At 40.2% G+C, this 26,683-nt stretch overlaps 1 protein-coding gene across 1 annotated transcript; it reads right to left on the bottom strand.

Moving 5' to 3' along the window:
• Positions 1-3,732: 3,732 nt before the first annotated feature.
• On the bottom strand, positions 3,733-22,196 carry E2F8 (E2F transcription factor 8). The gene is made up of 13 exons (XM_067462703.1): positions 22,000-22,196; positions 17,902-18,003; positions 16,847-17,107; positions 16,222-16,378; positions 15,177-15,482; positions 14,478-14,639; positions 13,872-14,009; positions 11,631-11,843; positions 11,416-11,494; positions 10,594-11,095; positions 7,721-7,850; positions 5,892-6,277; positions 3,733-4,658 (listed from the first exon to the last, which is right to left on the bottom strand). Exons 2-13 carry the CDS (start codon positions 17,917-17,919, stop codon positions 4,473-4,475), a joined length of 2,538 nt encoding a protein of 845 aa, XP_067318804.1. The 5' UTR covers positions 17,920-18,003; positions 22,000-22,196; the 3' UTR covers positions 3,733-4,472.
• Between the last annotated feature and the right edge of the window lie 4,487 nt (positions 22,197-26,683).

The following is a 26,683-nucleotide window of genomic DNA, read 5'->3' as shown; positions in this document are numbered from 1 at the left end:
AGGGTCTTCCTTGTATTCGTAATAGCATGCCACCCATACAAATTATGTCACTCATAGAAAATGAGCTGAGAACTGCAATTTCAAAAAGATTGCCAATTAAGCACAGTAACCATTTAGTCAGGTAACCACATGTCAACCTTGGAGCTGATGTTCATCACTCTTGCTGCTAGGTCAGCTCAGTTCAGACAAAAGATAGTGGGATTCCATATTTCCCCTGGCTTTATCTGAAAAATGAAGCAATGTGCGAAATATTTACAATAAAGGCTCAAAACCGAAGGGCAATACAGTCAGCCCTACATATTTGCTAGGATTAGGAGTACAGGATTCTCACAGAGATTTTTATTGTTGTCAGGAGTGACTTGACAAACTGCAAGTCGCTTCTGATGTGTAAGAATTGGCTGTCTGCAAGGACGTTGCCCAGGGGATGCCTGAATGTTTGGTGCTTTATCATCCTTGTGGGAGGCTTCTCTCATGTACCCACATGGGGAGCTGGAGCTGACAAAGGGATCTCAACATGCTCTCCTCGGATTCAAACAGTCCTGCCAGCACAAGGGTTTAACCCAATGCACCACCGGGAGTTAAAAACTGTGAATAAAATTGCTAACTAACTAGAAATCTCTGGTCCTCTAATGGAGGGATTAGACTACAGAATTGAACCGTAGAACTTAAGGCGCATCTGCACTGCAGAATTAATAATAATAATAATAATAAAACTTTATTTATACCCCGCCACCATCTCCCCAAGGGGACTTGGAGCGGCTTACATGACGCCAAGCCTGACAACACATCAATAAAACAAAAAACAATAAGCAAAAACAATACAATTAATATCTCACATGTAAACAATAACACACAAGAATTTAAAACCTATGGCTGGGTCAAATGTGATAATTTAAAATTTAAAAAATAATGCTGGGCATGAACAGAGGAAGGATGTATCTGATAGGAGGGTTTTAAGAAGAAATGAAGGGAGAGCAACCCGAGTAGTTAAAGTGTCAAACTTTGCAACAGATATTGCTATTGACATCTTGTTGGCTTTACTGATGCAAGGAATCATTTCTGTACAGTTCTCCAGTCACTTAATGCAGAATACAGAGCTTGTCAAAGGGCAATTCATTCATTTTTGTTTCGAACACAGCCATTGCTTGTCGCTCCAATGAACTCCTCTGAAATTGAAATTGGTCCTTTGGCTTAAAAACATTCATCACCTTTGGAAAATACAAAAGCACGTAATATCTTTTGAAAATGTTCCACAACACTAGCTGCTTAAAGAGGGAAATCTATCTTCATCAGATTTCCAAATCTCTGTTTCTACAGGACACAGAAGTCTGGAAGGACACACTTTGCGGACAGAAAATATATGTGGAATAATGGATGCCAGGCATTTCTAGAGAAGGGTTATGGGTACAGGGAACAGTAAGTCGTGTCTTCAAACCATATTGCCTTGTTGTTCAAAACAAAGGAATAGCCAGGAACTATACAAATACATACTAGTTAATAAGACTAAAACTTGAAAAGCTATTTAACTGGATAAACCAATGCATAGAATCATGCCCCCTTGATGCAATGGTACTGTGATTTGTTTTAAAAAGCAGATTATAATGTTACTGGGAACAATTCATTGATTACCACCTTCCACGGACATTTCATCTCTATCTGAAGTAAGTGTGGTGTTAATTTTCTACTTAAATAAGCATGATTAACTGAACTGATTTCATTTTGGGAGATGGGATGTGGAAAACTTATCCAGGAGATATTCTCAGTATGGGGCTCCTTTTGGGACATCTTTGGGGAGGGGGGGGTGTTGCTAAAAACATCATCACTGTCTGAAGTTAACAGCATTTGCAAGGTAAAAGAACTAGACAGAGATTTAAAATGTTTCTACCTATTTTAAAATATGTAAATTGGACTTAATGTGTTTTGTGTGCTTTAGATGCATGTTTGAACTGGACTCAGTGTTGAATTCTATTTAAACCTTTGTGCCACATATTGTTGTTTTGTTTTAACTTACACTGTATACTGCTTCAGGTTCCATATTGGAAGAAAGGTTGGATAAAAAATAAATGCTTTTCAGCAGAATACTGGCATGGAAATATAACAGATCTGGAGCATGATAAGGGTTACGTCAAAAAGATTTTTAGTAGCAGGTGTGTACACTTGTTTGCATACAGGAATGTTAGATGTAATACAGTCCTAACCAGAAACATAGGGTTCTCTTTATCAAATATATCACAGTACCTGGGGAAACAAACCTAGAAATACGAGATGCAGGGTTTTTTTTTTTTTAATTAACTGACCTTCAGGGAAAAAACTTAGGATGTGGCTTTGGGACCAAGCCTTTGACAAGTGCAGTAAGTGATCATGAATCAATGTGATTGACAAATGGAATGGCCCTCGATTATGATTTGGATGGCATGATTTTAATATATATGTGTATGGCATCAAATTGCTGCCTGTTGGAAGGCCTTGGGTTGAGAAGGGCGGTATATAAATAAGGTAAATAAATAAAATAAACATGCATAGACTATCAACATAATTCAAATATTTGAAAGCAGCACAGAAGCTTTATGAAGCCAACAAGGGAATCAAGTAATAGTCATGTTTAAGGAAAAAATACAGAAACTCCAACCTGTATATCATTAAATGTACTGGAGATATAAATAGGAATAAAACTATGAAGATGTCTGAGCAGAAACCAGACAAGGAATTAGATAAACATGAAATTAAAGAAACAAAGCAGAATGCTGTTGCAGAATGTGCACTACTTTAAAGCAGCCATAGCTTGACCTTATAACCATGGAAAAAGAAGAATGTACCATATTTCCCCAATATCAGACACACTATAGTTATACCAGGTATTTCCCCATCAGAAAAAAATGCAGGAATCTGGCTTGTGTAAACTTAGCAAAAAAGTAGGCGCTTTCAGAGAACATACTATATTTCTTCAACACTAAGACATCATTGATTGTACAACACACACTAATTTCAATACCACTAACCGAAAAAGAGTTTTACTTACATATAAGAAAAGCCCGTGATTCTAAGATGCACTCCATTTTTGAGATGTTTATATAGGGAAAAATGTGTTTTAGAATAAAAGAAATAGGGCAACAGGGCAAGAATAACTCACAAACTTTGCCAGTCTAATTGTTAATAGAGTATCCAGAGGCACAATAGTTTGATAACTTTGCACCTGGGGGCAATCAATAACAATAGATGGAAGTCATCTTAAGGTGGTGTGAAAAGATGTGGGGAAAACGTCAGGAGAGAATGCTTCTGGAACATGGCCATACAGCCCGGAAAACTCACAGCACCCAGTGTGAAAAGTGTTTGGGCAATAATGTAAGAAGTGGTAAACCTGTCAATTATGGTGATGATGTTTATTTATACCTCGCTTTTTTCTCTCTCCAAGAGGAGCCTCAAAGTGGCTACACAAACTTACCATTTTTCTGTTGTGATTCCCAACAAGCGAAACAAGTTTTCAGGAAGATATAAGGAGCCTTCAAATGGCATATAGAAATGATCTTGATCATGAAGATGCTTGAGACTTAGCAGAGAACTGCTTAATCTAATGTTTTCCGTTCCAGCAAATGTGCTATGCAGCAATTTATTCTTATTCATACTTTTTCTGATGCAATGCAGTATGTGGTATGTTCTTTAGCATGTTTCTCCTGCAGTTGATCTCGCAAAAAAATGCACTTCAATGTCAAGAAGTAACCACAAGTATGAAAGTTAGAAAAATTAAGTTCAAAATTTAATTTGAGAAAATTAATGTTTAAATAAACTTTAGATTTAAATAGGCATGATTAAGATTTTCAACTTCATAAAACAGCAATTCAAACACAGAATTAAAATATTATTTCAACTGAATTAGAGCCCTTCACATTAAAAAAAGTATGTTACATGGTACCTTCAGATTCCAATATTTAATATACAACAACTTTCACACCCTACACAATTGTGAAGCCAGTCTTATTCCAAACAGCTGCTTTCTATAAGTGGATTTGTTTAATACCCAAAAATCATCAATCAGATTTTATGACTAATTTTACCACAGCAATGGCTGGGATTTTTAAAATGTTGTTCAAAGTGCTTTTATATAGTAATTGTTTATTGATGGCTGGCATTTTGTGTTAATGTTTTGGTTTTATCTTAATTGGTATGTTATTATATTTTGTTTATATTATCTAATATGTTTTATTTCATGGTTGTAAGCCACTCCGAGTCCCTTTTTGGGAGATGGGGCAGAGTACAAATAAAGATGATGATGATTATTTAATCTCCTAGAAGCCAATGCATATCCTTGCTTTGTTTAAAAGAGTGAAGGTGAATAATTCTAAATAAAACAGTACTCCAGCAGAAAGAAGCCACCCCTATGATCAAATACCATTTCTGAAGTACACCCACAATACCAGAAATAAAAAGTTGCAATTCTATCTGAGATGGGAAAGTTCCAGCAATATTTCTCCTGATCAAACATTATCATCTTCAATTGACATATCCAGTTCTCTTTGTTGAACTAGCAATTCTTCTTGGGAAATTTCATCTGATTCACAAGAAGATGAACAAAAGCCAGGAATGAAAGATGATTCACACGACATTTTAATGACACTTTTACTGCCTTTATGAGAGTCGTTGGGTGCCGCAGAAACAGCAGTCTGGATGGAAAGGAAAACCAAAGTTGTTTCAAGTGATCAGACTAAAACATCTTAAATGCTTTAATATAAACAAGCAGAAGAATACACCTACAGTATTGTACTACTAAGATACACTCAGCCTTCTTTATCCATGGATTCTGTAGCTACAAATTCCAACATCAAGGACTTGAAAATATGCCCCTCCACCCCCCTCTCTAAAAAAACAAAACCATAAAAGCAAACATTGAGTTTTTGCTATAAAGGACAAAATTTTGCTATGTCACTTTATTAATGAGATGAGTGTCCCATGGATTTTGGGATTTACAAGGGGCCCTTGAACCAGGTCCTAGCTTATACCGCTCACTGTACATCATTCCACTCACGAGTGTGCTGACAGATAGATCAGCCTCACTTTTCCATCTACAAATCACAGAAATGCTGTGCCTCACCTAACAATAATACAGCCAATACAAGGCCCGTGTGATAAATCCAAACTTGGTAGAATACAGGAAAATGGCAAAATGTTAATATATCCTATGGACCTCTTGCTGCCTTCCCACGCACTCATAGTTCCATGGGATTTAAATGGCTTTGATAAGACATATTCTAAAAGGAGAAACACATGATCTGAATCTTGACATGAACAGTTGCTGAGGTTTATTTAATATCTTGCTTTTCTCCCAGGAAGGGATCCAAAGCTATTTGCAACCACTTTAGATTCATTTGAATACTCCTTAAGTGTAAAGAAACCATTCTTGCCTGTGAAATATGAGTTTATACAGGAGAACATTCTAACCTTCGATTCTGCAACCTGCAGTCTGAGGTAATACAATCCATGAACAAATTTGTGTGACATTTCTGTGTATAAGGTAAAGGTTTCTCCTGACATTAAGTCTAGTCGTGTCTGACTCTGGGTTTGTGATGCTTTTCAAAGCTGAAGAGCCGACGTTGTCCATAGACGCCTTCAAGGTCATATGGCCAGCATGACAGAATGAAGAGCTGTTACCTTCCCGCAGAAGCAGTACCTATTGATCTACCCACATTTGCATGTTTTTGAATTGCTGGGTTGGCAGAAACTCGGGCTAACAGTGGGAGCTCATCCCACTCCCTGGATTCGAACAGCCAATCTTTTGGTCTGCAAACTCAGCAGTTTAACCCGCTGCACCACCAAGGGGGCCCTGACTGTGTACAGCAACTCAAAAATGCTCATTAGGCATTTATATATAACTGCTAGACACTTTTTCTGTCTCTTACCGGCTTTAAAATTGTTGTTGGAACTGATTTTCCATTGAACCAACTGCTGTCCTTTGGTAAGACATTCTGTAATGCTTTCCTTTTTTTCATGCTGACACTTCTGGGGACAGCAGTAACATGTTCTGCTCGTTGACAAACCAGGGCAGAGTCAAAGACTTGATTTGCAGAAGCCTGTATGCTGGCGGGCATCAGTCCTGCATGTTGGAGCATAAAATCCAGAAGTGAAGGGCTCGGGGCTTGCATGGGAGCAGCACGGCTCAAAGCAACAGCAGGACCATTCGTCACGGATACAGTAGCTACCGAAGATGGCACCATTAGGTTCAAAGGCATTAACTGAAGAGTAGGAAAATGGATTTTTGTAGAGTTAGGTGTCACAGGGATACCATCTATAGTAAAGAAGAGGAAGAACAAACTATTACAAATGATAGCACTTCTACGTCATGGGGCAGAACACAGCATTATGTAGGCATAAGCAAGAATATGCTTATGTAAGTCCCACAAACATCAGATGTTTGGTTATGACAGAACATGGTGGTGGTGAAAGATTAAAGCACAAGTGACTCCAAGAAAGACAGTACTGACCAGAGCCGGCCAGTTATCTTTCCCAATACCAAAAAAGTACTTAATATAGTTGTGAACGTCAATGAATATCCAGGGGAAAAACCAGAACTTTGATGGTAATAAATCTGAAAGTAGTACTAAGGAAACAGAAATTTAATGAAGGTAGAAACTCAGATTACTTGGCTGTTCTTCCAGCTCTGCAGCATAATTTAATCACTTATGCTGTGTAAAAGCAGAGTGAAGACATGGATATTAGAAGCAATGTTCCCATACATTAAGGCCTTAAATCAGGGGTGTACAAACTTTTAAAGCCGAGGGCTAGTTCACGGCTCCCCAGCCTGTATAGTTTGAGAAAAACAAGAACGCATTCCTATGCACGCTGCATGTCTAATTTGTAGTGCAAAAAACCCCATGAAAGAACAATAACTTGACTCTCTTGAAACGAAGAACAATCTTAACCAACATAAACATATCAGTCTTTCAATGGGAAGTGTGGGCCTGCTTTTGGCTGATGAGAGAGTAAAGTTAATTAGGCTTGTTGTTGTGTGTCAAGTTGTTTCAGTGGCATATGCTGCCTCAGAGTCTGGTTGTCACCTTCTCTGGCGGTTTTTCAGCAGAGGCAGCATGGCCCTCTGTTAAGAGGGCTAGGATTGTGGCGGTGGTTGTGGGGGGGGGGGGTCATTAAAGTTGCCGTATGGCTCTCCCCTTTTCTTCCCAATGGAGGAGCCGCAGTGAAGGGTGGCCTTTTTGGAAAAAAGCAGGACAGCAATGTGGACAAAGGCAGAGTGGAGAATGGAGAGAGGGAGGGAATCCAGGCAGGCGCTCAGTCTCCAGGGATCACAGGGACAGGATGGCTGAGGGCGGAACCACCCAAGGAAAAGGCTATGCTTAATCAGGATGAAGGGACAGAAGAGGCCGCCATATCTCTTTCTCTCCTTCCGAGGAGGGGAGGCCCTGATCCCCAAGGAAGGAATAAAGAGAGGAAGAAAGTCAACAAAGGGAGGAAGGGAGTAAAGGAAGGGAGTGAGGAAGGAAAGAAGCAAGGAAGAGAGGCCCGAAGAGAGCAGGTAGGTGGAAATTTGAATAGGGGCCGCATTTGGCTCCTGTGCTGGACTTTAGACGTGCCTGCCTTAAACACTGGCAATGCCTCAGGTGTATAATGGGCACACCTAACTTCCGTACATCAAGTCTTCTGCCATTTGTACTTGACGGGAGATGATAGACATTAATTCAGGAATACTCCAGTGATATGGTCAATAAATACGCACCAGCAATAGGCGAACTGTAGGTTTTCTGTTCTACACATGACTCAGTCTTCTCGCTGCTAGAAACAGTGGTTTCACTTAAAAGCTTGGTAAACTGAGGAAAAGGTATAAGATAACCTGAAGGAAGCCAAGTCTAAAAGAAAGGAAGAACATACTCTTTATGCCAGAAGCAACAATGAGTGCTAATAAAATAAGACAACCTGAGCGGATTAATAAAACCGTTGATTACTCTATATTGCACTGTTCATCAAGCTACTTGATGTGATTGACTGGTAGGTCCCCATCCTCCCCCGCCCCCCAACCTGGTACATCAGGGACTGGCATTGTATTTGTGGCCATTGTCTACAACTGCTTCTCTTTTTCCTTCCAGGAAACTTGCCACACACCTTAAGAGCCAATGGCTTGTGGATTCGTGTGAGTTCACAGACCACAATTTTGAATAGTATTGTTAGATGGCACACTTCTGCTTCAATTCTGAAAACTCTAGCACTGTTTCAGTTCAAAACAGTTTGAAACAGTGTCCTAGATCTTTCATGCCAACATTAACTTTTGGTCTTTGGTTTCCTCACTTTAATTTCCTATTAGCAAAGGGAATGTGTTGTAACAGAACCACAACAGAAGCATTGAAAGGAACTAAAAGGACAAAGGATCTTTATCCTCTTATCAATCCCAATCATCTCAGTTCTCCAGGGGTCAGGATGGGGTGGGGGAAATGATTGGTTGCCTTTATCTTCAATGGACAACCTATGACTTTTAATTCCCACCCCACCCCCAGTGATTCTCATCCATCCTATGAAGATACACTATGTGCGAAAAGCAGAAACCAAGGACTTTTATATACACAGAAGGAAGCAGAGCTTCCCCTTTGCTCCAAGTCTTGGTATTCAAGATCCTTATCTGGACATGTCAAAGACTGGGCTTTATACTTTATATCTTTGCCTTTTCAACACCAAAAACTGGAAATATTCATAAGTTAGGGTTTTATGGATAGATAGTACTTCAAAACATTTCCCTGCTCATCACTTTCTCCATTTAAAATGCTTCTTTTCTTCTAATTAGTGTACTTATTCTCCTACATCTCATCTATTGTTTTATACTTTTCAAAATCTTTTCCAAGGACTAGTAAAATATGTAGAATCACTGAAATGCTGCATCTCATTCAGGGTATACACGCCAAATTTACAAAAGGCCTCCCATCCCTAAAAGTTTTAGAAATCCTTTCTGCTGAAGAATATGTTCACCAATGTCATTCTTTTCTGCTCACTAATGAGCCTTTTCCATCTAAATTACTGGGGCTGGAGGATACCTTTCTCCTTATGAAAATTGAATAGCTTCTTCAAAATCAACAAATAATAATAATAAACCTGTGTCAATGTCATAGAATCAAGGCACAGCTGTTTCAGTTAAGAAGCCTAAGGCTAAAATGGGCATATCTGCAATTAATGACAGATTAGCTGGATACCAAAAGCTCACTGTGCTCAAAAAGGCACTCTCAAAACCTGAGGCATCAAGTAATGTGTTTTGCAATCCTCTGGATTATATCTACATCTTGAAAAGTTTGCTTTTCAAGAATGAAAGGGCATGAAAACACCTGCAGAAGTGGCAACCCTATTTATGCCGTGGCAAAAACAAGCCCAACCTGACAATATAAAACCTAGTTTCTTCTGAAGATGTGTAATTGCTGCCTGAGATTTTAATGAACTGAAAAATGCTAGTTTCCTCTGAAGGCTGACTGAAAAAAAAAAGAGTTCAGTAATACATGACCAGGTCCAAAAGATAGCCTCTTCCAAGGGTGGACCTGGAGATGTTGAGCAACGGTGAGATGAAGATGGTCAAAATCAGAATCTGGGCTGACACCCATCCCAGAAAAAAAAGATTACTTAGCCATAGCAGACCTTTAGGGAGTTTTAGGGGTACTGAATAGTTTTAGCAGTATACTACTTGGGCCCAGCATTTTCTGTTCCCACAATGGGTACAAAGAAAAATAGGCAAACTACAGATGTTAGATTGCACTTAGATTGCAATGTCCAAATCTGGTTATGTTGGCTTGGACTGGCTACAGTCCAACATCTGACAGGTCATATTTTGTCCACTCTTGCAAATGAACAAGGGTCTCTTTCCACCAAAAAGACACATTTTATTTCAAAGATATTCACAAGGATCTCTTTGCAAGCTACTAAACCCTAGCTTATGGCTTAGTTGCTTTTACTTGCAGATAGCACTGTATCTTACTGATTTTAACCAGTAAGATAAATTTGTGAAGTTGTGATTATTTATGTTGGTTGTTTATTGTTTAATGTTATTGTTTTTACACTTTTTGTATTTTGTGTGTTTGCACCTTTGAGTGCCTTGTGAGCCACCCCGAGTCCCTTTGGGAGATGGTGGTGGAGTACAAATAAAGTTTATTATTTTTTATTGACACAAAAACACATGCTGGATTTCATATAACAAAATCACAAGTTGAACACTACCCAACCATTTAGGACTGTGTGATGATCATGATGATTGTCGTCGTCGTCGTCGTCATCATCATCATCATCATGAGAGGTTGTGTGTGTTTTCAAGTTACTTGTCAATTTACAGTGACCCTGTACATTTCACTGAGCTTTGTGAAGAAATAAAGTTTTGAGGGTTTGCTATTATTAATGACACTGTTACTGCAGTAAAAAAATGTTAAAAGTCCTGATAATATTATAGGTTGCCCCACTCTAGTTCACAGAACCCCTTAATCAGATTGTTAGAGGGCACCATTTAAGAATTACTAGTCTAATGATATCCAAAGATTTTGAGTTTTTTGCATCAATTTAGGTGGAAAATAAAACATATTAGAACGGTGCAACATTTGTGGAAAGAGTAAACACTTTAACAAACATTACCTGATGCTCCGGCTCTTCATTCTTACATTTTTTAATGGGAGTGTCCTCCAGCACCGATTCACATCTTTTGAAACATTTTCCAAATATCAAGTCATCTTTTCTGCCATCTTGCTCCTTGGCCAGGCCAAGGCTTTGTTCTCTGGAACTGGCATCACCTGCTGCTAAGTTAATGCCACTGTCCTCAATGCACGTTTTCTCAGGGATCAACTGTGAACTGGCCTCCACAGGAGAATTCATTCCTATCACATTAGTACAGGGAAAGGGCTGTACTGAGGAACCTGGATTGTGTGCTGTCACTATCTGTGTTTGGGAAGGCGGGAAATACAACACATATGGCACATTGGGATGGGCATGAGTTAGCACTGCTGGTGATCCTGAACTAGGGATCAGAGGAAGGATCTCAGCCTGAGATGTTTTGAACTTCAAACAACTGCCAGGAGGAGGACCCAGAGAGCCTGGTGAAGTATAGTGTTCCAGTTTCATTTTCATCTTTTTGAGATCTCTAAGGAAAGAAATTCAGTGTTAGAATGATTTGATTTGATTTTTTTCCTTTTCAAATAAAGCAAAACCAAGTGGAACTGACTTTGGTAATTTAATATTAACAACAACAACAACATTTGTAGCCCATCCTATCTCCCTGAAATACTGCAGGGCATTACAAAATACTCTTTTACCACTCTAATAAAAGTCCATACATTGTCCTTTGTAAATAACAATAAGAATTAATCATCCCGTTTTTATTCTGGAAAAAAACAACTATTGATGAATTTCTAATTTTAATAGCTGCCTTGATGTACTGCCGCATTGTGTTTAGAAACATACCTTGATTGTTCATCTAACTGCTGTTTGCATATTGCTGCAAGTTGTGCCATCTTACTTGGAAGGGTTGGTGCAATTTGACCTTTTGGACAAAAGATAAACAATGGAAAGACTTTACTGCAATTACACTATTTGTATAGCTTAAAGCTGAGTAACTCATAGCCCTTAGCCTCTTCAGAACAATAGCTAGTAGAGTTTGTATTTTAACGGCTCCATACTTGTGTTTTTCTTAATGGGGCTGCTTGGAGCAGAACGGATCTTCCTCCGATCGCTCTGCATTGTCTTTGCCGTTTTTATTAAGGATGGATGCCTTGTGAAGCCTTGCTTGCTTCTAGTAGGGAACAGGTTCTTGGCACAGTTCTCCTTGGAAGATTTATCTTTCACAGGATGAGATGAAATAATCATTGCAGGTGTAGCAACTGGCTGTGTACCTATAAATAAAGAATATTGGAGCTGTAACATGTTTTAGCAGTGTACTAGGTTATTAGCTATTAGGCTATTAATCCTTTGTTGGGAAAGAGATTGGGAAAGTTGTTATGATGGGAGAAAAGTCATCTGTCCTCTGTTCAACTGAAGATGTCTAGGGAAAGCTCTAGTTGGTATACCTTGAAATCTTGCTGCTCTGTGGGACATAGAGATGTCCTGGGTAATGGGTAAAATTGTGTCTAAATGACAAACAGATCTTTTACTGATTTATACTTTTAAGTAGGGGGCAATGAAGCAAGCCAAAATATTGGTAGAACAAAAGCAGAGGAAGACTCATGATGCATCTGACAATACACAGGAAGGTTTCCTTTCAACTACCACTATAGTAATTCACTATGATTCACTTGAGAAGCTGTAAGCAATTTGTGATAATTTTTTTGCAACTCTGCCTGGCATGCTACAATATACCTATCATACTTTTAAGGACAAAAAAGGCCAAACCCAATGATCTCGGCTCCAACGGCCACTCTGGGGCCAGAATAAAGAAGGGGAGCCAGGAGGACATTGCCATCTTGTCCCCTGTGACATCAGCGCCCCTCCCGTAGCAATAATGTAATATTATGTAGTACTAATGTTATGAATGATGTAATAGTACTATGCTAGTTATGTATTATGTAGTATGTTGTATGTACTTATGACTTGTAAGCCGCTCTGAGTCCCCTTTGGGGTGAGAAGGGCGACATATAAATGCCGCAAATAATAAATAAATAAATAAATAAATAAATACAGCTCAACCAGGAGAATAATTTGTCTGGCTAACTACCTGTAGGCTTGACTCTTGCCTGTTATGGCTAATCATGTTTACAAAAAGAATTTCCAATTGGCTCAAGATTGCTCCCTGGGGATGACAGTGGCTTCCTTTAAAGTGGCAATGATTTAGCCGCTGTTAAACAAATCTAAGCCAGCCTCAGGGAAACAGGCCAGGAACGAACACTTTCTTCCTTGCGAGTTGTTGCCAGGCAACTTCAGGCACCCTGAAATAAACTATTTTTTTTAGATGGATTTCAATCAAGATTCAGACCTAGTCTTATAACTGTGAAGCTGTTTTGGTTGTCATGTGAAAAGGTCACTTAAGGAAACAGAGGATTGCAACCCTGTTACTGTGTTCTTTCACCTTTAGACACAACTACCTTGGTATCCTTCTGGACAGCTCAAACAGGTATAATAGCTAGAGATGTTGCCTTGCAGTGCTTCTATTTTTATTTGGCTGTTGTTCTGGAAAGCAGTTATGAGGATTTCTGCTTTTGTCTCCCCATTCATCCCCAACAGTTTTTAAGTACAGACAGTCTCCAAGTTATGAACAAGATAGGTTCTGTAGGTTTGTTCTTAAGTTGAATTTGTATGTAAGAACAGGCACCTTTTAAAAGTGTAACTCCAGCCAACAATGGGCAAGCTCTCTTTGTGGTCCTTTCCTTCTCCCACTACTTCCCCTCATACACATATCATCTTTCTTTACCAGTGACATCACAGAGGGCCACTTCACCTAGCAGCAGTCTTTGTAGGATAAATATACTTTGACACATACACACACATATGTGTGTGTGTTGTATCATTACATTGTTCAGCATTGGCTATAGAGTAGCACAAAAATACTATAAATAAATAAGCGAATTATCACATCAATACTATCAATTCCTCTATCTATCTATTTGGGTTTTTTTTCCTGTCAGGAGCGACTTGAGAAACTGCAACTTACTTCTGGTGTGAAAGAATTGGTCGTCTGCAGGGATGTTGTTCAGGGGATGCCCGGATGTTTTACTATCCTGTGGGAGGCTTCTCTCATGAGGAGCTGACAGACGGGAGCTCACCTCACTCCCCGGATTTGAACTGCTGACCTTTTGATCTTCAGTCCTGCCAGCACAAGGGTTTAACACCCATCTATTTTGGTGAATTCCTGCTTCTTACACCAACATCTGAAGAAATTTACTACCAGTTAGATCTAATCCGGAGTACCAAAGCAATAATTAACTTACCCTGGGTATCTGAAGAAATATCTGGCCCCGTCCATTTAAATGCTGGTTTGCGGCTCTTGTCTTCGGCAACGTGAACCTTCTTGATAAGTTCAAGGCTACTGAGAACATTAGCAATATCATACAGTCTCCGGATTTTAGCTGAAATAAATTAACAGAACAATGCAAATGCATGGGAATTACCATTCTTAAACAAAACCTCTGTCAAGATGAGTCTTTCCCTCCCAAATGTTGTTTCAAACATGCAGCAAAACAGCACTGCATCCATCAGAGAAAAATTTATGAACAGTCCAGTGTGTACATTAATAACTGTTAATCATTTGTTCAATGTTTTAAATGATCTCTTCCAGTATGCCTTATCAAAAATGTTTGGGAATCAGATGCATTTTGGATTTTTGAATACCTTTATTTGCATATACGGACATAATGAGCTACACTGAAGATAAGACTCAAATCTAAACATGGAATTCACACTTTAATGGATTTCATTAAATACAGACTTCTTTAACCAAATGATAACTTAATGTGCAGAGCCAACTTCATCACAATGACCAGGAGTCCACCCCACCCCTGCTTTTAAAAAAGCAGACAAACAGATGTTTCACTTACTTTTGAATTTGCTTTTATCTAAATACTCCAAGTGGTCTTCACCAATCAACATTTTAGCAGCAACCTCAAGGCTCACGACATGGTGAGATGATACAAGAAAAAGCATCACAAATTTCTGACTCATTACTCTTAAAGATTTGTCTTTACGCTTGTTTACTGAAGCTGTGTAACGAACAAATGAAAAAAGTTAGTTAACAAGTGTGAAAGAAGGCATTGTTGTATGTCACCTAAGGTGTAGGCCACTAAAGATTACTGTTGTGCAACCCTGAATTAATTCATTGAGGTCTGGCTTGAACCAACAACACATAAACATCTATGTATATTTATGTACATGTGTGTGCGCGACCACAGGTTGCCCTGCTGACCTATGGCAATTCCAGTACTGATCCATTAATTAGATTTGCATAAGTGCAGTAAACACAATATTGAGTATTTTTGTTCTTAGAATGATACACATGTATGACATCTGGATTTAGTAAAAGTTGGTAAAATATATTTTACTAACAATGAAAAACAAAAGAAAGAAAAGGGAAATCCTTTGGAGAAAGTACTCACTATCTAAAGACTTTATCAGCATCACTATTAAAATGATGGGTAATTTAAAAATAATGATGTTAAACCTTGTAACGCAAACATTTTGGACTACAGGGGTATGCACAGTCTGGTAGATTAATCCTAGATGGAGACCAAAGTCTTTACCTGCTCGAAACTCCATCCCAGGAAACTCCACAAAGCATATGTCCGTATGATCATTTGGCACAATGTGCTTTGTCACCAACTCAGTCTTCTGACTTTCCTTTTCAAACTCTTGTTCAGATTCTCTTTTCTTAATCAACTCAATTTGGTCCGTGTATTTGTTCTCCTCAGCAACTTTTTTCAAAATCTGCAGCGTTCTTTTCAGATTATAACACCCATGCCAAGAATACTTGTTTTTGGCAAGTCGACTCACCATGTGCAGACTTTCTAAGACATTCATTATGTCATAAATACGTCTACGCTCAACATCTGTATGGAAGAAAGAAACCACAATTATATAATTTCAAGCAACTTTTCAAATTTATTAGATTCTCAAAGGATAACATTTGGAGGATCACCTTCTTTTAAGGCAATGGTTCCCAACCTTTTTTGAACAGGGCCCACTTTCCAACATTAGTACCAAAAGGGTTACGAATCAGGAAGGTGATGAAGCGCAATAAACAAAGCTTGAGCTGGGCAGGAGTGATGTTTTACTCTAGCTAATTCTGACCCTACTTCCAGCAGATAAAACTGCCATACTAGCTATTCCCAGCATGTTAGAAATACATTGCTCTCTAAGTCTGGCCACTAAAATTGAAATTGTAAATGTGGTATTTGGTGAAAGAAAAAGCATAATAATAAATATAATAAATAAAACTTTATACTCCGCCCTATCTCCCCGAGGGGACTTGGAGTGGCTTACATCATGTCTGCATGCATTTTGGAAGAAGCCTTCTGGTAGACCCGAGAAGATTCAAAATGTTTTTATTTACTTAGGTAAGGCTTCCCTGATTTGATTGTTTCATTTCACATGCTCTCATTTTTAGTTCTGAATAAAATGTTTACTTAAACATGTTCATCTGTAAGAACCGATCCCTATCCTTTTTATGTTATCTTTGTCTCTAGTACAGAAGTAATCCCCAGGGACACATCTATTTTGATAACTGAGGTATATCTACAGTAGTATTTTCACCAGCATTGAATATTAAGACCTCAGCCCCAGACTTACTAAGCACTTCTGATACTTCATCAAGGCAAATTTCATTGTTTTGAGAAGGGTTAGGATAACAAGGATAGCGAGCTAAAAATTTGTGACACAGCAATCCCAGGCTTTTGTCTTTACGGCTTGGTTGGGATTTTTCATATTCATCTCCTGACAAATGTTCCTGCAGGAAGACAAGAGAAAATGTCTTTAAGTGAAAAAAAAAGATATAGTTTGATACATTTAGCATCCAAATTTGTAATGAATGAGTAACACCAAGTGACCATCTCCATCTTTGAGACAGGCCTTATATCACAGGATCTGATCCCAGGTTTTCTGCATTAAACTGGTTTATATGAGTCCGCACTGGCAGGTAATCTCGGATAAACAGAAAACCTGGGATCAGATCCTGGGATATAGGGCCTGTCTCGAAGGGCCCCATGACAACTGCTAAGCCCCCCAAAATAATACAGCTGTCATGCCACAACTGTGGTGCATAAGCTATTAGTCCTATAAATAACCAGCACTCTGCATCTGATGCCTTACACAGAGTAGAGCAGAACAAACAAACAAAGATGTTGCTTGCTGGACCAGTTTTCAAAATTTAGTATTAACCCCACAATTGCTTATGAGAAAATGAAAACAAAATTACTTCAAAGCTTTCATTTCTGCTGTTTGACAATTTTTTTTCCTGTTCTCGATTTCGAATCTCAGGACTAGCTGCGCTGATTAGCATTTTGAGGTTAGCCGTGGGTGTCCATGGATCTTTAGAAGAGACTTCACTAGGCTTCGGTGGTGTTGTCAGGCAGACAGCAGCAGCAGGTTGGACTTCTTCCAAAACCGAACTGGAGGTAGCTCTCCATTTTAGAGGTGTTTGCACTCTACTTTCACCTGCTTCAAAAAACTGGTTTTCCTAAGTCCAAACAAAAAAACAAACAAACCATGAGACTCAAAGCAGTTAGACATGGAAAAAAGTTGAAGAAAATTAGCTGTTCTTAATTAGCAGAACTAACCCATATTTTTCTGCTATTATGCACTCCCCTGTGAACTAGATTTCTTTTTCTTGTAGTAATGTCTTATTTATAGTAAAGGGTACCTTGTAATTTTGTTTATCAAACTCTGCCTTCATCAAATGATAATGAAATCATGGATACTGTGCATAAAATTACAGATGCAGTTTTGTTTCTACTTATTTCAGGATCCACTACTTCACCAATAACTTGTCATCAAATAGTTATGAAGAGCTCTTCATCAGCTCTGTGTTTTATATTAAAAAACCGAAGTATAGCTATCTTAGTAAAACAGATAAATCTAAAAGCATAGCAATAACGGTTTGACTATAACCTGTAATCCTTAGCAATTTGATCAGAAACTGCTTCTACTACTACTGACAAGTTCAATCTTATGCTAACCATAATCTTTCTCTTAAGCATTAGGAAGAATTTCCTAACGAAGATCTCTTGGATAGACTGTTTCACAGGATGGTAGGCTCTCCTACTTTGGGGTTTTTAAGCAGAGACTGGATAGCCATCTTTCAGGAATGCTTTAATTCTAGATATCTGCACTGAAAAGACAGTGGATGAAATGGCCCTCAGGCAGCTTTCCAAATTTATGACTTTGTTTCTATGTGGACATTTCTGGTCTATATCCTTCAATATAAAATACTAAGAGATAACAACAAAGCTGAAACAAGCTCAAATATGTTACCTTGTCTTCAGTATTCATTTTGTTTCATGTAGTTTTCCTCTTATTTGTATTAGCTTCTAAATACTAAAAGGAATATGATGTTTAGGCAACAGTTTTAGGATTCTGAGAGAAAAAAAAGACAAAACAAATTTAGTTGGCATTAATACCGTTAGAAAGAAGAACCAACTGGAATAAAGCAAAAGACAAACCAGGACATAATTTTACTGCAATGTGCTATCGAAGGCTTTCATGGCCGGAATCACTGGCCATACTGGAAACTAGGTTTATATATCTGTGGAATGTCCAGGGTGGGAGAAAGAACTCTTGTCCGTTGGAGGCAAGTGTGAATGCTGCAATGGGCCATCTTGATTAGCACTGAATAGCCTTGTAGCTTCAAAACCTGGCTGATTGTTGCCATGGGGATCCTTTGTTGGGAGGTGTTAGCTGGCCCTGATTGTTTCTTTTCTGGAATTCCCCTATTTTTGGGTGTTGTTCTTTACTTACTGTCCTGGTTTTAGAGTTTTTTTCCAATACTGGTAGCCAGATTTTGTTCATGTTTTCTGCTTTTTGTTGAAACTGTTCACATGCTTGTGGATTTCAGTGGCTTCTTTGTGTAGTCTGACATGGTTGTTGTTAAGAGTGGTCCAGCATTTCTGTGATCTCAAATAATATGCTGTGTCCAGGTTGGTTCATCAGGTGCTCTGCTATGGCTGATTTCTCTGTTGAATCAGTCTGCAGTGCCTTTCATGTTCCTTGATTTGTGTCTGTGCAATGCTGCATTTGGTGGTCCCTATGTAGATTGTCCACAGCTGCATGGTATACGGGAGACTCCTGCAGAGGGGAGAGGATCCCTCTTGTCCTTTGCTGAAAAGGAGTATATAAACCCCACTTGTCTAGTTTCCAGCAGACTTCACAACCTCCGAGGATGCCTGCCATAGATGTGGGTGAAATGTCAGGAGAGAATGCTTCTGGAACATGGCCATATGACCTGGAAAACTTAAAGCAGCCCAATTTTACTGCAGTTACTGAAATGAATTTGTCTGGGGAAACAAAAAGTAGTTCAGTGGATAAAAATGCAAAACAACTGCAAACATGTTTATTCAGAGCTGTGTCCCATCAAGTCTACAAGTCTTCATCAGTAAACAGCATTAAGCTCAAACCATTTGTGGAAGGTAATAAAATACCTGCTGTTAAAAGTGTTGTAGGAAGCTTTTCTTAGGCATATAATTGCAATTGCTGTCTAAAGGTTTCCCATTCTATTGGATTTCAAGGACACTGACACCATTTACAAGGGGAGACATTTTAAAAAGTATCTCTAGTAGTCTCAATTAAGATGATCTCCATTCATCTATTTGATTAATCTCCAACAGCAAATTTGCAAGGTCAGCATTGAGAATAGTAAAAAGGACAAACAAGTCAATGTCTAGAAAGGACTTTGTGAGATTTCTGTCCAAGCAAGAGCTAGAAGGCTTTCATGAAACATTGCCCCCCCCTATCATTTTGTATATAATGTCACAGTGAATAATGACATATCATATTCTCTATTACCTGCCTGCAGGTAGCAGTGCCAGATTGGACTAAAAATTTCCAAGGTATAAAAGATAAAGGTTTTCCCTTGACATTAAGTCTAGTCGTTTTGACTCTGGGGGTTGGTGCTCATGTCCATTTCTAAGCCGAAGAGCTGGCGTTGTCCATAGAGGCCTACAAGGTCATGTGGCCAGCATGACTGCTTGGAGCACTGTTACCTTCCCGCCAAAGTGGTACCTATTGATCTACTCACATTTGCATGTTTTCAAACTGTTAGGTTGGCAGAAGCTGGGGCTAACAGTGGGAGCTCACCTTGCTCCCCGGATTCAAACCACTGACTTTTCAGTCTGCAGGTTCAGCAGCTCGGCAGTTTAACCCACTGTGCCATCGGGGGCTCTTTTCCAAGGTATAGGCAACCCTAAAAGTTTGAGGATTGGAGGCCTACACCACTCTGAATATCATCCTCCCAGCAATTCAGTGCAAAGGTGATAATTCCACAAGGAAACAAAGCAAGCCACTTGCTCAGCAAGCTGAGTAACTTTATGCTTATTTGTGCAACTGGCAAAAGGGCAAGGGGGGTGGGGAAGAATTGTGGAGCAAGAGCACATTTTTGTGTGGTTTCTGTGTAGCGAAATAACCCGCATTTTGTTCTTGTGGGTTTTTTCGGGCTATATGGCCATGTTCTAGAGGCATTTCTCCTGACGTTTCGCCTGCATCTATGGCAGGCATCCTCAGAGGGTGAACCCGCATTTTATGATACTTTCAGCTAAGGCCATGATACTTTATAAAGAAACTGTACAATGCTTTTTTGATTACTTTAAACACAAGCCACACTTGTCTAAATGTACCATACTTCCAACTAAAGAATGGGAAATGTTGGTGGGCAAGAAAATAAATTCAAAGATGAGCTTAAAGCCAACCTTAAAAACTGCGGCATAGACACCAAGAACAGGGAAGCCCTGACCCTTGAGCGCTCGAACTGGAAGTCAGCTGTGACCAGCAGTGCTGCAGAATTTGAGGAAGCACAAATGGAGGACGAAAGGGAGAAACATGCCAAGAGGAAGGCATGTCAAGCCAACCCCAACCAGGATCGCCTTTCACCCAAAATCTGATGTCCTCACTGCAGGAAAACATGTGGATCAAGAACCGGGTTCCACAGCCAACTATGGATCCACTGTCAAAACACTACACTTGGAGGACCATCATCCTCAGGCTATGAGAGATCGCCTAAGTAAGTAAGTATGGTCAACATGCCCTGGCCTACACCATATTTGAAATCCATCCATTTCAGTGATATTTCTTACTGTCAGGGAGCATTTTGGTGCCTTTTTTGGTCTGACAGAAGCCAAAATCATAGAATCATAAAGTTGGAAGTGACCTCATGGGCCATCCAGTCCAACCCCCTGCCAAGAAACAGGAAAATCGCATTCAAAGCTCCCCCGACAGATGACCACCCAGCCTCTGTTTAAAAGTCTCCAAAGAAGGAGCCTCCACCACACTCCGGGGCAGAGAGTTCCAATGCTGAATGGCTCTCAAAGTCAGGAAGTTCTTCCTAATTTTCAGATGGAATCTCCTTTGTTGTAGTTTGAAGCAATTGTTCTGCATCCTAGTCTCCAGGGCAGCAGAAAACAAGCTTGCTCCCTCCTCCCTGTGGCTTCCTCTCACAGGGCTATCATGTCTCCTCTCAGTCTTCTCTTCTTCAGGCTAAACATGCCCAGCTCTTTAAGCCGCTCCTCATAGGGCTTGTTCTCCAGACCCTTGATCATTTTAGTCGCCCTCCTCTGGACACATTCCAGCTTGTTAATACCTCCCTTCAGTTGTCATGCCCAGAATTGGACACAATATTCCAGATGTGGTCTAACCAAGGCAGAATTGAGGAGTAGCAAGACTTCCCTGGATCTCGACACTATAAATGCATGCCAAAATCCCATTTGCTTTTTTTGTCATAGGGTTGTTGTAGGTTTTTCGGGCTGTATTGCCTCGTTCTTGGAGGAATCTAGAACATGGCCATACAGCTCGAAAAACCTACAACAACCCAGTGATTACAGCCATGGAAAGCCTTCGACAATACAATGAAATTGTCATACTTTAGACCTATCATGAAAGAACACAACTCATTAGAAAATAAGCATTAATGCTTGGTGAGATAGTAGGAAGATAGGAAGACCACATTATAGGTGGATAGGCTCAACCAAAGAGGGTTACAACACCATAGCACAGGCCTGGGCAAACTTGGGCCATTCCTCCAGGTGTTTTGGACTTCAACTCCCACAATTCCTGGCCTCAGGCCCCTTCCTTTTCCCCCTCAGCCGCTTAAGCGGCTGAGGGGGAAAAGGAAAGGGCCTGAGGCCAGGAATTGTGGGAGTTGAAGTCCAAAACACCTGGAGGGAGGGCCCAAGTTTGCCATAGCCTATCCAATTCCTAGGTAAATTATTTTTTGAAAAGGTGTCAGAGGAATTTGACAACATTCAACCAGACCCACCTTGGGGGCCACGTCCTCCCCTTCCCATCCCCACAGACACAACTTCTCCTTCCCTTTCGAGGCCTATTCCTCATAGAATGGTCACACCGACTTCCCTCCCTTCCTCTCACCTTTTTCGCGCCCTTCCCTCACAGTCGCGCGACCACCGAATTCCCCTTGGCTCATCCTCCCGCCGCGCGCCTCCGAAGGGGCGGGGCTTCGTTCCTCCTTCCAAGGCACGTTCCTCACACACGTCGCACCTGATTGGCTCCCGATGGTCCCGGGGGGAGGATCCTACCCGGGAGCTTGTTTAAAACGTGTCTCTGTCTTTCCGCCTCAGCGATTTGAATTGCCCTGGCACAAGGCGGAGTAGCTAGGCGGGGAAAAGAGCTCAGGGAGAGAGAGGAGTGAGCCCTAAGCCAATCAGAGGACAGATGTTTTCTCTCGCTAACCAATCGCTGCTCGCTCACATTCTCTGGGGAGGGAGGGGCAGTCCGCGCAGATTTGAGAGTTTGGCGCCAGGGAAGCTCCTAGGAGCGGTTGCTAATCAGCAGCAAAGTAGCGCCTAAATACTCCAAAGGCACTGTATTTTGGAAGCTAAGCCGGCTCCGGTCTGATCTTAGAAACTAAGCAGGGTCGGCCCTGGTTAGTACTTGGATGGGAGACCGCCAACGTCAGCGCCACCACATTTGAAGAGAGCCAGAATGTGTCCAGAGGAGGGCGACTAAATGATCAATGGGAGAACAAGCCCTATGAGGAGCGGCTAAAAGAGCCGGGCATGTTTACCCTGAAGAGAAGGTTGAGAGGAAACATGATAGCCATGTATAAATATGTAGGAGGGAGCAAGCTTGTTTTCTGCTGCCCTGGAGACTAGGATGCAGCTTCAAACTCAAGAAAGGAGACATAAATCTGAACCCAAATGAGGATATTCTGTTTACTTATGTGACGACGGCTGCCAGTATGGTATACATGAAATTATGGAAGCAAAATGTAATACCAAAGAAGACAAACTGGTTAAAAAAGATAATTGAAATTAAAGACATTAACTTTTCTATTAAGGAAAAATAAAGGAAACCCGACTAAGCAAACAGACTGGACAACAATAGAAGTTCATATAGAAAAGAAATACAAGGAGTTGTAAGCTATAAAGGGATAGCATATATACAAAAGAGACAATGAGAGCAGACTTAGAAGGAAGTTCCCTTCCTTCCTCTTTTTTTTTTTTTTTTGCTCTTGTAACCTTTTTTCCCCTTTTCCTCCCACTTTTTTTGGGAGGTGGGAATTTTTTTTAGTTTTGTTTCTTTGGATTTGATTTTTTATGGCACTTTCTACACTATCTTCCTACTTTTCTATCATCGTCCAAATTATTCCCCCACTTTCCATGTAATCATATAAATGCGTAATAAAAATCTATTTTAAAAAAACCAAGAAAGGAGAGCTGTTCAGCAGTGGAACTCTCTGCCCCAGAGTGTGGTGGAGGCTCCTTCTTTGGAAGCTTTCAAACAGAGGCTGGATGGCCATCTGTCAGGGGTGCTTTGAATGCAATTTTCCTGCTTCTTGGCAGGGGGTTGGACTGGATGGCCCATGAGGTCTCTTCCAACTCTAGGATTCTATGAGGGAGGAACTGGGCAATGCCTCACTGGGTATTCCTCGCCTAAGAAAACCCTTTGAAATATATCGGATCAATAGGCACAGAGAATTCTAAATACTTCAGAAACTGTGCTTATAACAGTCGTGTGAACTGTGTGTATATACGTGGGCCAAAATTGCAACTCTAAAGTTGTATAAACTATAAACACTAAAGTTGTATAAACGGATTAATTAAACAAAGAATGCAATAAAAATACTAATAGTATAAGGTATTGTGGTACAATAATATAGTACAATATATTAATTTATTATATTATTATATAATATATAATAATATATATTATATCATATAATAATATAAACATATAATAATATAGTGCATTATAATAAATAATAATATGATAATTTTAATTATATAATAACTAGCCATTCCCTGCCACGCGTTGCTGTGGCCCAGTCTGTATATGTGCTTTGTGTGTGTATATATTTGTGTATATGTGTGTTTGCATATAGATATATATATATATATATATATAGTTTTGAACATATGTTGTAATGTAATTTTTGGGGTTTTTTTTGGCTATTTATGAATGAAAGTTACTCGTTGGCCTGATAGGTGTAATGTGTCCAAATTTGGTGTCAATTAATCCAGTGGTTTTTGAGTTATGTTAATCCCACAAACGAACATTACATTTATATATATATATACACACTAGCAGTCCCCTGCTCTCCAGCAAAGGATCACCGCCTTGTCGGGGCGCTGGAGCTTGAGCACCTCAATGATGTCATGAGCGAAACCGTGAAGGGACACCCAAGACGGGACGGTTGTGGCAGAGAGGTCAGACCAAGCGTGATCCCTGGGGAAGGCAATGGCAAACCACTCCAGTATCCTTGCCAAGAAAACTAAATGGACCAGTACAACCAGAGATATGTCGGTATGCCATTGGAAGATGGGACTCCCAGGTCGGAAGATGGCCAAAATGCTACTGGGGAGGAGCAGAGGATAAGTTCAACTAGCCCCAGATGTGATGACGCAGCTAGCTCAAAGCCGAAAGGAAGGCTAGCGGCCGACGGTACTGGAGGTGAACGACGAATCCGATGCTCTAAAGATCAACACACCATAGGAACCTGGAATGTAAGATCTATGAGCCAGGGCAAATTGGATGTTGTTATTGGTGAGATGTCAAGACTAAAGATAGACATTCTGGGGGTCAGCGAACTGAAATGGACTGGAATGGGCCACTTCACATCAGATGACCACCAGATCTACTACTGCGGACAAGAGGAACATCGAAGAAACGGAGTAGCCTTCATAATTAATAAGAAATTCGCTAAAGCGGTGCTTGGATACAACCCAAAAAATGACAGAATGATCTCAATTCGAGTGCAAGGAAAGCCTTTCAACATCACAGTGATCCAAATATACGCCCCAACCACAGCTGCTGAAGAAGCAGAAGTAGATCAGTTCTATGAGGATCTGCAGGACCTACTGGATAATACACCAAAAAGAGACATTATTTTCATTACAGGAGACTGGAATGCCAAGGTGGGAAGTCAAATGACAACAGGGATCACAGGCAAGCATGGTCTGGGAGAACAAAATGAAGCAGGACGCAGGCTGATAGAATTTTGCCAGGAAAACTCGCTGTGTATAACAAACACTCTCTTCCAACAACCTAAAAGACGGCTTTACACATGGACCTCTCCAGACGGTCAACACCGAAATCAGATTGACTACATCCTTTGCAGCCAAAGGTGGCGGACATCCATCCAGTCGGTGAAAACAAGACCTGGGGCTGACTGTAGCTCAGATCACGAACTTCTTATTGCTCAGTTTAGAATAAAACTAAAGAGATCAGGGAAAATACACAGACCAGTTAGATATGATCTCACTAACATTCCTAGCGAATATACAGTGGAAGTGAAGAACAGATTTGAAGGACTAGATTTAATAAACAGAGTCCCAGAAGAACTATGGACAGACGTTCGCGACATTGTTCAGGAGGCGGCAACAAAGTACGTCCCAAAGAAAAAGAAAACCAAGAAGGCAAAATGGTTGTCTGCTGAGACACTGGAAGTAGCCCAAGAAAGGAGGAAAGAAAAAGGAAACAGGGATAAGGGGAGATATGCCCAGTTAAATGCGCAATTCCAGAGGTTAGCCAGAAGAGATAAGGAACTATTTTTAAATAAGCAATGCATGGAAGTGGAAGAAGACAACAGAATAGGAAGGACAAGAGACCTCTTCCAGAAAATTAGAAACATTGGAGGTAAATTTCAGGCAAAAATTGGTATGATAAGAAACAAAGATGGCAGGGACCTAACAGAAGCTGAAGAGATCAAGAGAAGGTGGCGAGACTATACAGAAGATCTGTATAGGAAAGATAATAATATTGAGGATAGTTTTGACGGTGTGGTGAATGAGTTAGAACCAGACATCCTGAGGAGTGAGGTTGAATGGGCCTTAAGAAGCATTGCTAACAACAAGGCAGCAGGAGACGACGGGATCCCAGCTGAACTGTTTAAAATCTTAAAAGATGATGCTGTCAAGGTGATGCATGCCATTTGCTAGCAAATATGGAAAACACAAGAATGGCCATCAGACTGGAAAAAATCAACTTATATCCCCATACCAAAAAAGGGAAATGCGAAAGACTGCTCAAACTTCCGTACAGTGGCCCTTATTTCTCATGCCAGTAAGGTAATGCTCAAGATCCTGCAAGGAAGACTCCAGCAATACATGGAGCGAGAGTTGCCAGATGTTCAAGCTGGGTTTAGAAAAGGCAGAGGAACGAGAGACCAAATTGCCAATATCCGCTGGATAATGGAGAAAGGCAGGGAGTTTCAGAAAAACATCTACTTCTGCTTCATTGACTATTCTAAAGCCTTTGACTGTGTAGATCATAATAAATTGTGGCAAGTTCTTGGTGGGATGGGCATCCCAAGCCACCTTGTCTCTCTCCTGAGGAATCTGTACAAGGACCAAGTAGCAACAGTAAGAACTGACCACGGAACAACAGACTGGTTCAAGATTGGGAAAGGCGTACGGCAAGGCTGCATCCTCTCACCCAACCTTTTTAACTTGTATGCAGAACACATCATGCGATGTGCGGGGCTGGATGAATGCAAAGCTGGGGTGAAAATTGCTGGAAGAAACATTAACAACCTCAGATATGCAGATGACACCACTCTGATGGCCGAAAGCGAGGAAGAGCTGAGGAGCCTTCT

This window comes from Anolis sagrei, chromosome 1 (assembly GCF_037176765.1).
Source record: "Anolis sagrei isolate rAnoSag1 chromosome 1, rAnoSag1.mat, whole genome shotgun sequence".
Classification (NCBI taxonomy): Eukaryota; Metazoa; Chordata; class Lepidosauria; order Squamata; family Dactyloidae; genus Anolis; species Anolis sagrei.
Note: the sequence above shows the minus strand (reverse complement) of the source record. Positions and strands in the feature narration are given on the sequence as shown.